General features: G+C 39.0%; 1 protein-coding gene across 4 annotated transcripts in view; it reads right to left on the minus strand.

The window, feature by feature from the left end:
- The window catches only part of Nphp1 (nephrocystin 1), a 77,389-nt gene extending 63,145 nt beyond the window's left edge, over positions 1 to 14,244 (minus strand). The window contains exons 1-6 of one of the 4 annotated variants that reach the window (XM_048810366.1): positions 13,956 to 14,211; positions 11,383 to 11,456; positions 6,511 to 6,571; positions 5,378 to 5,502; positions 3,190 to 3,409; positions 1,627 to 1,728 (exon numbers count right to left, since the gene is read on the minus strand). In XM_048810366.1, coding sequence (XP_048666323.1) covers positions 1,627 to 1,728; positions 3,190 to 3,409; positions 5,378 to 5,502; positions 6,511 to 6,571; positions 11,383 to 11,456; positions 13,956 to 13,979 — 606 coding nt within the window. In that variant the 5' untranslated portion in view covers positions 13,980 to 14,211. Of the gene's footprint in view, positions 1 to 1,626; positions 1,729 to 3,189; positions 3,410 to 5,377; positions 5,503 to 6,510; positions 6,572 to 11,382; positions 11,457 to 13,955 lie in introns of all 4 variants that reach the window. The other 3 variants (XM_048810364.1, XM_048810365.1, XM_048810367.1) reach the window with 3 other exon arrangements.
- Positions 14,245 to 14,341: the final 97 nt, after the last annotated feature.

Below are 14,341 nucleotides of genomic sequence, written 5' to 3' on the forward strand. Positions count from 1 at the left end.
ATATAGATCATATGTTGAAATGATATTTTTGATATATTAGACAATATAAAATATTAAAAATAATTCCCCCTATTTGTTTACTTCTTAGTGTGTGTAATAAAAATATATATTTGTGTCTTTTGCTGGCAAAGAATTCCTAAAACTCTTGGAATTTCCTGAATTCTTATTCCTAAGAAGTTCAATCATTCTAGTGTGCAGGCTAGTGAGGTGCCTCTCTAGAGGACCCCCAGACAGCTTCAGGAAGGGATTAGAAGTTTGAACCTTCAGCTCTTCCTTCCAAACTTTGGGGAGGATGGAGGAGCTGGAGATTAAATTCATCACCAACGGTCAGTGATTTAGTTAATGAGATTAACCAAAATTCCATAGAAACCCCGGGAGGCTGGGGCTTGGGTATCTTCCAGGTGGGTGAACACACAAAGGCTTTGGGGAACAGCATGCTTAGGTCCTGCACGCCCCACCTCAACATCTTGCCCTGTGCGTCTTCTTCACTGGTGTTCCTGAGTTGCATCCTTTATAATAAACTAGTACATCCAAGTATAGTTGTCCCACAGTATCCTCAGGGGACTGGTCCCAGGAATCCCCATGGATACCAAACCTAAGGATGCTCTAGTCACTTATATAAAATGATACAGTATTTGCATATGACCTGTACACATCTTCCCACATACCTTAAATCATATACAAAATACCTATGATCTCTAACACAATGTAAATGCCATATAAATGATTATTATATTGTATAGTTTAGGAAATAATGACAAGAAAAAGACTTGTATATGCTCAATATAGATGCAACTGTTTTCAGATATTTTTGCTCTGTACCCTCAGATACAGAGGACAGACTGGAAAGTGTTCTCCCAAGTTCTGTGAGTCACCCTAGGGAATCATCAGACCCCTGCAGAAGGAGAGGAGACTTCTGAATTTTTAGCCAATCAGTCAGAAGTACAAGTGGCTGCTGGGACATGTGACTGGCATCTGAACAGGGGGCAGTCTGGTGGGAGTGTGCCCTTACTGTGTGGCACCTGTGCTAAATCCAGGAGTTCCGGCCAGAATCCAACTGAGTTGCTAAGGAGCTGATATGGAAAATGACACCCGTGGTGTCAGATAATAACCCCACCCTCGCTGTCAGGGTGGAAAAAAAAAAAAAAACTCAGTGTGGTCACTGGAAGATTTAAAATCCTATGTGTGGTGTGTCTCTTATTTCTATCAGACAGTGCTGATCCAGACAGGTGTCTACACCACGTGGCACGTGCTGTGACTCAGGACCCAACCATGCATGGACAGTATGCTCACCTCTTAGTAAGGGAGTAATGTATTTGTGGAAGTAAACACCAAGTGGACGGTGGCCATGTTTTATGATAATAAATGCCTCTTAGTTGTTATAAACATCACAGAGCAACAGAGCCACCTCCTTCTGAGAATGCTCCCGGGCTCACTTTCACCCGAGCTCTTCACAGGCCCCCAGGACCTCAATACACAATGTCTTCCCCACGCCCTGTCTCTGTAAAACTAAAGTAAATTTAAATTTCAAGTCATTCTCTAGTCAACCGATCCAAGAATATAGCTTAATGTTTAACTGAAAATGAGATCTATCTGAAGGAGAAAGCATAAACAACAAAGACTCACCTCCAGGTAGGTCCTGGGAATCAGACCTTCGTTTCCTTTGCTGTCCTTAGCTATCCACCAACCATCAGGCTTCTTCTCAATTACAAGAAGAATTTCCCCTTTCTTAAAGCAAAACAAAGTACAAATTTAAAAATAAAGCTCAATAGTCATGAGTAGCATTTCATTACTAATGCTTTAAAATATATACTGAAAAAAGGAAATATTTCCTTAATATTTATCCTAACTTTTATCAAATGCTTCCCTACTGCCATACCCCAATACCTTTGTGACTATAAATGAATCATTCCTTTGGGTTGCTCAACACACATTCAAATTCTACATGCAAATGGGGACCATTTCCACAAGCATTTATGAGGACCTGTACTTATTCTAGCAATTTGATTATTGCAGAAAATATTTTTGAATTTGTAAGTCTCTCTTTGGAAAATTTCTTCCAGGAGTATCATATAAATCCCTGAAGAAAAATGATTCTATTAAAGTTAAGCCCTATTTTGAAACAAAAATAGTTTACCCAATGTTCCTACCTACCTAATCCGTGTTTTCAACAATACTTGTCCATTGAAAACAATACTTGTTCATGTACGAAATATAATCCATCCTTGAAAAACAGTAATTTCCACTACTGAAGACACGTAAAAGCAAAGACTTTCTTAGAATATACATTATTATTCAGTATTGGTGGCATTTTTCCAGGAAAAGTTAAAAAAAAAAAAAAACAACCTATGAATTAAAATGTATTATCTGAGTGCAGTAGCACATGCCTGTAATTTCAGTGACTTGGGAGTCTGAGGCAGGAGGACTGCAAGTTTGGGGCCAGCTTCAGCAACTTGGTGAGGTTCTAAGCAACTTAGCAAGAGGCCCTGTCTCAAAGTAAAAATAAAAAAGGGGTGGGGACGTAGCTCAGTGGTAAAGCACTCCCAAGTTCAATCCCTGGTACCAAACCAAACAAAAAACAATAAATATATTAGTTGTATAATATTCTTGCATATTTTACTATTAGTGAGTGTCACACTTTGAAGTTAAACAAAAGATCAAGATTTATATATTCAATAAAAATTTCTTTGACTCATTTCACTAGCAGAAAACTGTCTCAAATCCTTTACAAACCACACCTGCATGGCTGAGGCTGTAGCTCAGGGGTAGATCACCTGCCCGGCTAGGCCATGTCTGATCCCTGCTCTGCATAAACAAACAAAAAAGACCCCACAACTTCATTTTTCTATCCCACCTGCCACTTATCTATGCACAGGCCTAGAACAGACGTGCACCCCTTCAAGTCTAAGCCAACAGGAAGAAGTGTGATAGTGCTCCCCCTACCTCAGCTAGGACACTGCCTAACCCACCTGAATAACTTGGTACATATGACATTCAGAAACTAATTATAAAATTTTACCCCTTGTTAAGATTTATCAACACTAAAGCCACTTTAAAAATCTTTAGAACAGGTAACTTTAATAATAGACTCTCACATAACTACTGCTTGTAAATCATAATTCCTTATTTAAACAGATTGAGCCTTTAGAAACATTCCCCTTACACTAGGTCCCCATCTTCTCTACTTACCTTAAATGTAAGGTCCCCAACTTGCTGAGCAGTAAAATCTCCAAGAGCAATGTATTTTCTACTTGTTTGTTTAGGAGATTCATTTTCTTGTTCCTCTTCCTCTTCCTCTTCTGATTCTTCTTCCTCTCCACCACTTTCTTCCATTTCATCATCATCTTCATCTTCTTCATCTTCCTCAGAAGAATCCTCATCTTCCTCTTTGTCAGTAAGCACATCAGTTCTACAAAAAGCATTTGTATGAGGAGATCTCTTGAAAAAAACATGCGAGTACAAACCCAGTGGGAGCAGAACCTCTGTACCCTGAAGAACTGTTCCATTTTTGGAGCTGGCCAAAAAAAAAGCAATGAAAGGAAAGTACAACTAATGGTTCCCACAACCATGCTGAGCACTCGTGACCTAAAGGACTGAGGGTGGACAAGAAGCCGGTTGATATGAGCGAGGCCTGTGCAACAAGAGCACCCCACCCACGGCCTGGGTCCCCCGTTCGGGACACGCTGCTTGAGCGCTCTCACACAGTGCTTGAAACACAAGTGGGGGTTTTGATTCTGGCTCTCTCTCTTCCGTGGGTGACCTTCTAGTAAGCTCTCCCTTTCTCATAAGTAAAGTTGAGATAACAACAGAACCTGACTCCTAAGGCTGTCATGAGGATCAGGTGAGTGACAATCCGTAAAGTGTTTAGAACAATGTCTGCCTGCAGTCAGCTTCCCATCAGAGCCAGTTAGGATGAGGGCTGAGGCGATGGCTCAGTGGTAGAGCTCTTGAATGTATACTGGAGTATCTGGATATACCTGGAGCCATTTATCTTCATCACTATTTTATTTCTTTCCTCTTAATCAGTGTTGCTAAGAATTTATCAATTTGATTAATATTTACAGCAAAGTCAATGTTTGGCTTTGCTGATTGCACCTACTATTTATCTGTTGATGTCACTGTTTTCTGTTCCCATTGTATTTTTTCCTTTCCCTTGGGCTTACCTTGTTCTTTTTCTGGCTTCTTTAACAGCTTCAATAATTGAATTTTGGTATCTTTTAAAATTATTCATTGAAGCTATGAATTCCTTTCTAAGCACTACTTTGGCTGCAACCCATGAGTCATACATACTTTTTAAAATATTTTTTTAGTTGTAGTTGGACATAATACCTTTATTTTATTTATTTATTTTTATGTGGTGCTGAGGCTCAAACCCAGAGTCTCACATGTGCTAGGCAAGCACTCTACCGCTGAGCCACAACCCAGCCCCAGAGTCATACATTTTTATCATTTGAAATATTTTCCAATTTCCAGTGCAACACTTTCTTGAATTAATGGGTCATACAGATAAAGTATGTAACTTAATTTGCAGACTTTTAGTGATATCTAGTTATTTTTCTGTCATTGAGCTTTAATATAATTCTAAGAGGTCAAAAAATATATACAACTTAACTTCTTTGAAATTTATTGAAAATTGCTCTCTGGTCCTATATGGCTCATTTTGGCTAATGTTATATGTTCACTTGAAAAGAATGCATATTATTTATTTGCATAGATTTTATACTTGTTTGTGGTGGAAAAGTTAAGTAAAATGTCAGCTATTCTGTCATTCTTAATGCTAGAATTCAGTGAAAATTCTAGAATCTTCAAGTCAACATTCTTAGCTTTTTTCCCAGAGTACAGTGTAAAAAGCTGGGGAACAGCATTTGAAAAGTCTAAATAATTGATATTTTGTTGCTCCCTACAAATTGGGTTTGTTTATACCTACAAGTCTTTTGTAATTTGTAAGAGATATTATTAACATTCTCTCCAGCAGAAAAACAATTATGTGTCTACTTCAAATTTTTAAAAAACATTTATAAGAAAGGGAACCCTGTCAGTAGACACTGCAAGTCATTTTCCTTACACATCAACACTGACACTCAGGGCATCATCCTAGTTATTTAACACTTGTTTACATAGTTTCTTGCACCTCTGTTTTGCTTTCCCAACTATATTTTGAGTAATCTGAGGGCAGAGACTAGGACATGCACATCTTTACATCTCTCTTGGGATTTGACGTGTCCTATCATGCACAATAACTGTTCATTATTCAGACCATTGTGGTCATTTCTTCATATCTATGCTGTTATAGCATATATTTATTTCAGAATCAAATGTAAAAATGATAGCAACATAATATCTGAAAGAAAGGAATGAAGGCAAGAAGATGGCATACTCAGTTCTATGTTCTCTGCTTGTGGTCACAGCAAGCGCCTGCAGCTGTTGAGTGAGCTTGTCCAGAAAATTTTGCTCCTCCTCCTTTCTCTGATTATAGTTCCCGACAGGTGCAGACTCATCCGCCTAGGAGAGAATATCTCATTGAAAAATGAATTTTAGTTTCCTAATTACATTCATTTAAAAAAACAATAACAATAAAAACCACAGTAAGTGCTGTAGGACAAAATAAAGACTAGTGTGAGATTACACTTACCTTAGGGAAATACATCAGAGTTAAAAGAAATGTAGTTAAGTTATTGAGTTGGAATGCAAGCCAAATGAAAACACAAAACCACATGGTTTTGTTTTCGTTTTGTTTCTTGCTGAGCACTGCAGACACTCTACAGTCAAGTAGGGGACAGGGTCTGATAGGATATTGGCTCCAGAGTCAGAAAGGCGAGGGCTGGTCCCAGGTTCTGCTGCTTACTGACAGAGACATTGTTTCTTCAGCTTTGAACGCCTGTTTTCCCATCTGTGAAATGGGTTAACTAGGTTTTCAAACTCAGGGAAAGCCTGCCTCCTGAGTTGAAAAGTTCTGTGTCACTGCAGAAATGCAGAAGAGACACTCAGATGCAGTAACAAGGATTCACACACAGGCAGGGGACATTTTCAGTGACTTCCACTTGCTCCATGAGCCTCTAGCCCTAGACACGTAGATGAAACTCAGGCCCATACCAAAAAAAAGTCCTAAAGGGATGGCCAAGGGTAAAGCTTGCTCCTCCAATCTGGCAGTCATTGCTGTGAGAGCCGCCACCGAGACCAGACTTCCTTCGACTCACTGGGGGCTAGACTCTACCCGCAGTGGGATTAAAATCAAAACGGCTCTAAACTGCACCTCATCTAAGTTATACAATGCACACATTTGAAAGGCAGTGTCTGGGGTTCTGGGTCCTTAATGCTGAAGAGCTCGGCAGGGTTGGAGGTTCTCTTCTGCTCTGAAGCACACCTGGGAGCCCATGCCCCCACTCAGCGCCTCTGGGTAGGGCTTTATTTCTAATGCAAACCCAGGAACTTACCGACTCCAATTCATTCCTCTTAGTGAAAATATTTACGTAAAAAGTTTTTTTCTAATATGATTCACATAATACTTACTTTTCTTAACTTTTGAAGAACATTTTTATTCTCATCTATTGCCTGTTTTAACTGGATACATCTAAATTTTAAAAAAGAAAGAAAATATAATGATTTTTCTGTTGTCACAATTAGAAAGCTATTTAAAAAAATCATTCAATCACTAAGCAGGCAAGGCCATTGGCTATTGTTAAGAATAATGTTTAAAAATCCACATGTAAAAACCTTTGTACCCATTGCTTTAGATGATCCAAGGGGTGCTCCAAGGCCCTGGGCAGGAAAACCAGGCTCAGAAATGTCAGGGACCTGGGGCCTCAGTCTCCTGAGTCTAAAATGAGGAGGAGCTCTGGGTTCTAAGACGCCTCCCCAGCTCTACAGTTCCCAAGGCCAAGGAACTGGACATGAGACACAACTGACCCCCACCACAGCTGTGTAAGTCTCCCAACAAGCCCGACTCCAGGCAGAGAAAATAAGGTTCTAAAAAGAACCACAGTGGGTCCCTGGGAGGGCAGCAGGAAGGGCAGGTGGGCACTCGGACTCCGGCTGCCTCTTCCTGCCACTACCACTACACACCCCTTTTGAACAGGCTCTCGGGACAGGTACAATGCTTTGGGCTACAGAGACAGCTCATATATCTCAGTTTAAGTCTCAGACACCCAGAGAAGAGATACAGAAAATGAGCAAAAATGGGGTACAACTGATGATAGGGGAGTTTTCTTTCTTTTTCTTGATACTAAGGATTGAATCCAGGAGCACTGAACCACAGAGCCACATCCCCAGCCCTTTTCTGCATTTTATTTAGAGACAGGGTGTTCCTGAGTTGCTTGGGGATTCACTAAGTTGCTCAGGCTGCCTCTGAACTCATGATCCTCCTGCCTCAACCTCCTAAGCCACTGAGATCATAGGTGTGTGCCGTGGCACCCAGAGGAGTTTTCAAAAATCAAATCTTTTTTTAGTATTCGGAGCCCTGGCTTTTCTCTCACTCTCTGAAAAGTGACTTCTGTGTTATTGGAGCTGTTTTTCTCTTACAGATGTGAGTGAAATGACATAAAGTAACATAAAAGGGAAAAGGGGTAGGAGTCAAAAGTCCTTTGTGAAATGGGCAAAAAAAGAGAAATGGTAACATGAAACTGGTTGACCCTGCCAGGTGCCTGCCCCAAACCCTCCTCTGGCTTCCTCTATCCTGTGACCTGCCCTCTGTTGGCACCTCTGTTCTCAGCCTCCACTGCAGGTGGTGGGGGGACACCTGGGCTGGCCAACAGAACATAAAAGAGCATGTTCAGGATGCCCCCTGCCCCCAGCCTCTATAGCGAGGCATTAAGAAACCCCCTCCCCTTCCTGCTCTTAAATACTGCCCCCTAAGGACTTTGCAATTCCGAGGACAGACATCATCAACAAGCTGAGGCTGGCAGAATAGACAGAATGTCACCAATAGCTGGTCTTGGGACATCAGGAGCCACTGACCTACCCCGGAGAATCCAGCAGCAGAGTTTTGTCAGATGAGACTTAGTAAAGCTGCTTATTTTGACAGGTGTCCTGTTGCTCGAATGAAAGAACTCAGAAATCTCACTGAAAGCCAGAGTGCAAAATGATTGTTTTATAATACACAAACCAAGAAAATAATTATAATTATCTCCTTAATATCTATAAAATTATCAAATCCTCAAACAGCCCAGATATTTAAGACTCCTGGTTCAGGATAAAAACTAAGCACACACCCATCTTCTCTGCCTCCTGAAACTGAACAAAAAATGACTAAAGTGTTTTCAAAGGAATAACCTCAAACAGCAAAGAATGGGAAAGGATCATGGGCCAGCAAGAGAGCGCAACAAATTTCTGCTTCGTGGAAAAAACAGAAGCATGTCTTCTATCAAGTGAGAAAGCGGTCACACAGGCACAAGGGACACCCGGCAGAACACTCCAGGATCATGAAGGTCTGTCTAAGATGCACCATGGGTGCACGTTTAGGGAAATCAGTCTTAAAGCCATCCGGGGTCTTTGTATTACTCAGGGAAAGAGCAAAGATTCTCATTAAGTTTAGATTTAGTTAAGGCTCTTTTGTAATAATTGTACTAACTTTTTAAAGTTTATTTACAGAAATCCTGAGCCTGTTTGCTCTCTCTCTCTTCTCCCACTGAACAAGAAGATTCTTCTTAAATATAATAATAATAATAACAATAAATAATGATTTGGGGAGAATCATAATTGCTAAAGAACTTTCCAGCACACCTATTCCTGCACTGAGGGCTCCTCTGACCCCATGATGAGCCCTTTCCACCTGCAAAGAACTGATTTGCATTCAGCATATAGTGCTAACAGGAAAGACACCAAGATATGCCACAGTGAAAGAACCTGAGGGAGTGCTCTAGAATAACCAACCCAGGCTCACATTTTTAAATAAAAATCAATAGCAAAGGGCCACCAGACTAAATAAAGAAAACCAGCAACATAAGGATAAAATGTAAAACTAATAAATAAATAAATAGGAATCTGAGCACCAAGGAAGCAAAGACAATTCAAAGAATAGAAGAGAACTTAAAAACAAACCTAAGCGTGGAAGGAGAAACTCTGAAAGCAGGAATATGAGTATTTAAAAAAAAAAAAAAAAAGAACAATTTGAGAACAAGAAAAAACACTAGTAAATGAACAACATGATTAGTAAAATAAAACATTCATAGAAGTTATAAAAATTTTTGTTAGTGTTTTATTTGGAATATCTGATGGACTTAATTGTGGCTGCTACACAAAATACTATCAGTATTTGTTACCCAATCCTCAATTACAATTCCATTTAGGAGAAAAAAAAAAAAGAGAATCTTCCAGGTGTAAGCAAAAAGACAAGCAACAAAAGGTATTCATGAGAGGTTTAGAAACCTAGACAATCTATCCAAGATATTCAATACCCGACTCAAAGGTATTTCAGGAAAAATAGATAAATGGAAGTAAAGAAATTATCTTTAGTAAAATAAAATTTCCCAGAGCTCATGAGAAATATGAGTTTTCAAACTGAAACTATCCACTTGGTGTTAAACAGATAAAAACAATGCCAAAATATATTGTGCTAAAATTTCAAAACACCAAGGCTGAAAAGTCAACAGGCTAATTATTAAGGAACAATAATAAGATTTACCAGCATCACTGCATGCAAAGAAAACTGAACAATGCCTTCAAAAGTTTTAGTAGCAATTATTTTAAATTCTATAACCAGCTAAACATAAGGGTAAAACGACATTTTCAGACTTGCAAACATCAGTGTGAATTTTTAAGGGACTGTGAAGGGATCATTTTATACACAAGCGAATTATGGCTTAAAAATACTTATTATTCCCAGGCAGGGTGTCACACATCTACAATCCCAGCAACTTTGGAGGCTGAGGCAGGAGGATTGAAAGTCTGAGGCCAGCCAGGGCAACTTAGCAAGACCTTGTCTCAGAAGAAAAAAAATAAAAAGAACAAGGGATGTAACCATGTGGCAAAGGGGCCTGAGTTCAATCCGTTCCCCCCTTAAACACTTATTATTTTTTAAAAGAAAATTCAAAACTTAGCTTTCCCCAAAGCTTCAAATATAGCCTGTAAATATTATTTTGTTTTTAAATCTAGCAAAGCAAGCACAATTACCTTCATTATTTTGTTCACTATTATTAATTAACTTAATTTGAAAAAATTCCTTAAACAATCAATCTTGCCAATAATGGTAAATTAAATTCCATTCGACATTTTAAAAATTATTTATATTTTACTTTGCCTTTAGGCACTCTGAATTCCTGGCTTAAGTAAAACTTTTAAATAAATAATTTAAGTTAATAGAATGAATCCCATGCTCTTTTCTTCCCCATGGTCTTATTACTTAAGTATTTACTGTTTATCTCCTGGTGCCCCTTCTCATGTTCTTCTGAATGCTATAAACTCTTCAAACATCCCCAAATATGTAAATTAACTTAATGATGTTCTGAACTTAATGCAAAAGTGTTAGCAGTCTAGTTCAGTTAAGTTATGTCTATTTAATGTTAAAATTTCCCAGGGATTAAAACCAGAAACTACTTACTCATATAGAGAACACCGTATCTTTTCAAGAAAATTAAAGGTCATTATCCCAAGCAAAGACAAATTGCTTCTAGCAAGATTTCTGATCATTTACAGAAGAATCTGGGCTACACGAGCCAAGGGTCTAGGTAATTCTGCGTGAGCCTCCACAGTGCACTCTGAGCAGATTTTAGTTGCTGCACAATAGCAACAAGCCCACAACCACTAGGTGTAGCTGGTTCCTTCTAGACCTTCATGACATCACAGTGCAATCCTTCCATTTGGTTGTAATGGACCAAACCCTGCACCACTGAGATTCTCGTCAAGTGCCTTCCCTTGCTTCAAGGAATTCTGCATTTCTTAGCCACCTTAAAACATTTTCATAGGCTCCCAACTTTAGTGTCTTAAAGCCAAGTAATGCTAGATGCATTAACTAACTGCTGTGAGCCTTGATTTTCTTATTTATGTTAATAAGTACCTTATGGTATTATTGACAAAATTAAGAAAAAGTTTGAGGAGTACAGACTATAATGCCTGGCACATACAGAGTATAAAATAAATGAAGGGTGCTTCTCTTTAATATTTACTATTCTTTATTTGATCTTATCATTTCAAATTAAGACCAGGTAGATATAGATAATGAAAGGAAATATTTAAAAGTACATTTTAGAAAATCTTATTCACTGTTACCTCAATATTATCTATCATTATTATTTTGTCTTTTGGGGGAAAAGTAGACAAATAAAAAGAAAAAGCAAGAAAGGAAGGGAAAGAGGGCAAGAAAGTCTCAAACAACTTCTGTGCCTTAAATCCAACTCATTGAGATATAAGTGTAGTCCCGAGAAAACCCAATAATTGAGCATACTTTACCTTTGGTAAATATCTCGACTTTTATTAGGTTCTAGAGCTTCTTTCAATCGGCTCTCAGAAAGCAGACTATCAACCTATGGCAAATGGAGACAGTTTAAAACATCATATTAAGTTATGATACTTACATTTCAGTTATGTCTTGTCTTCGGAAATAAAAATTTACTTTTCTCCCCTTAGGAAATAAACACTTTTAGGCATACGATAAAGTTGAAAGAATTTTATAGCAAATACCTATATGCCACTACCTCAATTCTACTGTTCACATTTTACCGTACTAATTTGGTCTATCTATCCATCAACCCACTTTATTTTTATGCATTTTGAAGTCAACCACAGTCACCAATACACTGCCCCCTAAATAATGTGCTGTAGGTACCACTAACCAGAGAGCTGAATATTTGATATAAAACATACAAAGACATGCACAAACCTAAAAGGTATATTTGCTGCATTTTGACAAACATGTGTGCTTATAACTGAAACCTCATAGAACTCCAGTGTCCTTTCTAGTAAATTCCATCCCATTCCTCCAGAGACAAACTTGTCTTGATTTTTTTCCACCCTAAGTTTTGCCTGCTCTTGAACTTTTTTATATAAATGAACTTGTACAGTATGAACTCTTGTCTACATGAACCATGTAATGTTATGCTTCCACACTGTTGTATCATGAGTTTATTCCTTATTACCAAGTGGTATTCATTGCAACGAACGTACCATGACTTTGTCCTGACTTCCTGTGTTACTAAAGACTACAAGCATCTTTGTCAATGTACCCCTCCAAAAAGGCACACCTTTCTTTGGTTTCTTTTCTGCAGATTATGTGGAAAAGATAGATAAAAAAGAAGTAAATTCCACTAGCTTCTTCTCTGTCCTTATTATTTGGCATCCACCTGAGTTATTTATAAAATTCATACACTCAAGTGACCCAAATAGGAAGCTGATTCCTTGTCCCATGGATACCATGCTGGAAATTTATTCCACTTTCTTTTCTTTCTTTCTTTCTTTTTTTTTTTTTTTTTTAAGAGAGAGAGAGGGAGAGAGAAATTTTGTAATATTTAGTTTTTAGTTTTCGGGGGACATCTTTATTTTATTTTTATGTGGTGCTGAGGATCGAACCCAGCGCCGCCCCCCGGCGCATGCCAGGCCAGCGTGCTACAGCTTGAGCCACATCCCCAGCCCCGTCCGCTTTCTTTCAGGTCTCCTTTGTGGATATAAGAATGAGCTAATACTATTAAAACGTCCTTTCCAGATATTCAAGGTATCAAGTGGCTCCTGAGTCAATTTGTCTCCAAGTTGAATAATTTTGTAATCATCTTTTATGTTTGCTTTACCAATTGCTTTTATAGTTTACTTTTGAAAAATGTCCTGGTTCTCTTAATGTCCCACTAAATTTAAAATTAAATGCATATCCACAGTAAGTTACCAGTAAGTCAGTACTCCATCAAGTTTTATTTTTCATTTCTACCAGGAGACAATTTTGCTTTTGCTGTACCACTGGGATTCCAATATAAAGTCACTTAAATATTTATGTGCCAAATTCTTTGGTTCATTTTAAAATTTATTTTTTAAAATTCTTTTTAGGTACCAGGGATTGAACTCAGGAGCACATGACCCCAGCCCTATTTTGTATTTTATTTAGAGACAGTCTCACTGAGTTGTACAGCACCTCATTTTTGCTGAGGCTGGCTTTGAATTCACCATCCTCCTGCCTCAGCCTCCAGAGCCACTGGGATGACAGGCCTGCATCACAGAGCCTGGCTTATTTTTAACTGATATATTATAAAATAATTTTATTTAGAGTAAAAATCTTGGCAATAGATCCCTTTTTACAAAATAAAATTAGCAAACTGATAAAGAATCTAAAAAAATGAACCTACTAATTGCTATTTACTTTTTTTTTTTCTTGCAAGGTAACAGACCTGGGATGAAATGGCACACACCTATAATCCCAGCTACTATGGAGGTTAAGGCAGGAGGATCACAAGTTCAAGGCCAGCCTCAGCAATTTAGCCAGACTCTGTGTCACAATAAAAAATAAAAAGGGCTAGGGATGTGGCTCAGTGGTGGAGCACTTACATGCCTAGCTTGCACAAGGTCCCAGACTTGATCCCCAGTACCATAAAAATAAATAAATAATTAAAAAGCTGGGATGTGGCTCAGTGATAGGGCACACCTGGGTTCAATCTTAGTACTGGGAAAAAAAATAGGCATAGGCATTCGGTGTACTTAAAAATGAGAAAAAACACTACTCCCAGCATTCCACCACAGAGATACCATTTCAGCGTGTTTTCTTTTATATCTTTTTCATGTACTATATATAGAAAAACGTCATTAAGATATCTTTTATTCCGTTTTGTTTTTGTTAACTTGCCATTTGATCACAAATATTTCCCCTAACACATTAAGATTTAACAAAAGTTTAGTCACAGTATTATTATATCCCATCGAAAGTTATTCATTCCCCTATTACTTCTCATTAAAGCGTATCATTTTCTCTATTAAGCAATGAGACCAGTACTTTTACTATCGATCTCTGTCCCAACGTTTCATTATTACATAGGGCAGGTTTCTACCTGGGCGCCTGGGCGCATGCACATCGGCTACACCTCGTCACAGTGCTTTCCAGAAAGCTGAACCCGACACCGTGGGGCAGCGAGTCTAGGTGGCAGGCCGGCCACGCCTTCCCCAAGACTGAGTGTGGCCACTTTCACAGTCTTTGGGAGAGTTCATCTCCTTTGCCACTGGTTTATCTTTGAAGTTAACTTTCATGCTGACATCACTTGTGTGCCCTCTAGGACACTCGCCCTTCAGGTCCTGCAGTCCTGACACAGTAGGACTCTTCCTGGGGCTTGGGCCCCAGGAGCGGTGGCTCCAGGGACAGGGACCCGGAGAGCGCGGGGCGGGCGCGGGTAGGGCAGCTCCTGCGCAGCCCTGGGCTGCAAACCCGACGGCTGGGGGC

The sequence above is a fragment of the Marmota marmota genome, unplaced genomic scaffold, assembly GCF_001458135.2.
Source record: "Marmota marmota marmota unplaced genomic scaffold, marMar, whole genome shotgun sequence".
In the NCBI taxonomy this organism is placed as follows: domain Eukaryota; kingdom Metazoa; phylum Chordata; class Mammalia; order Rodentia; family Sciuridae; genus Marmota; species Marmota marmota.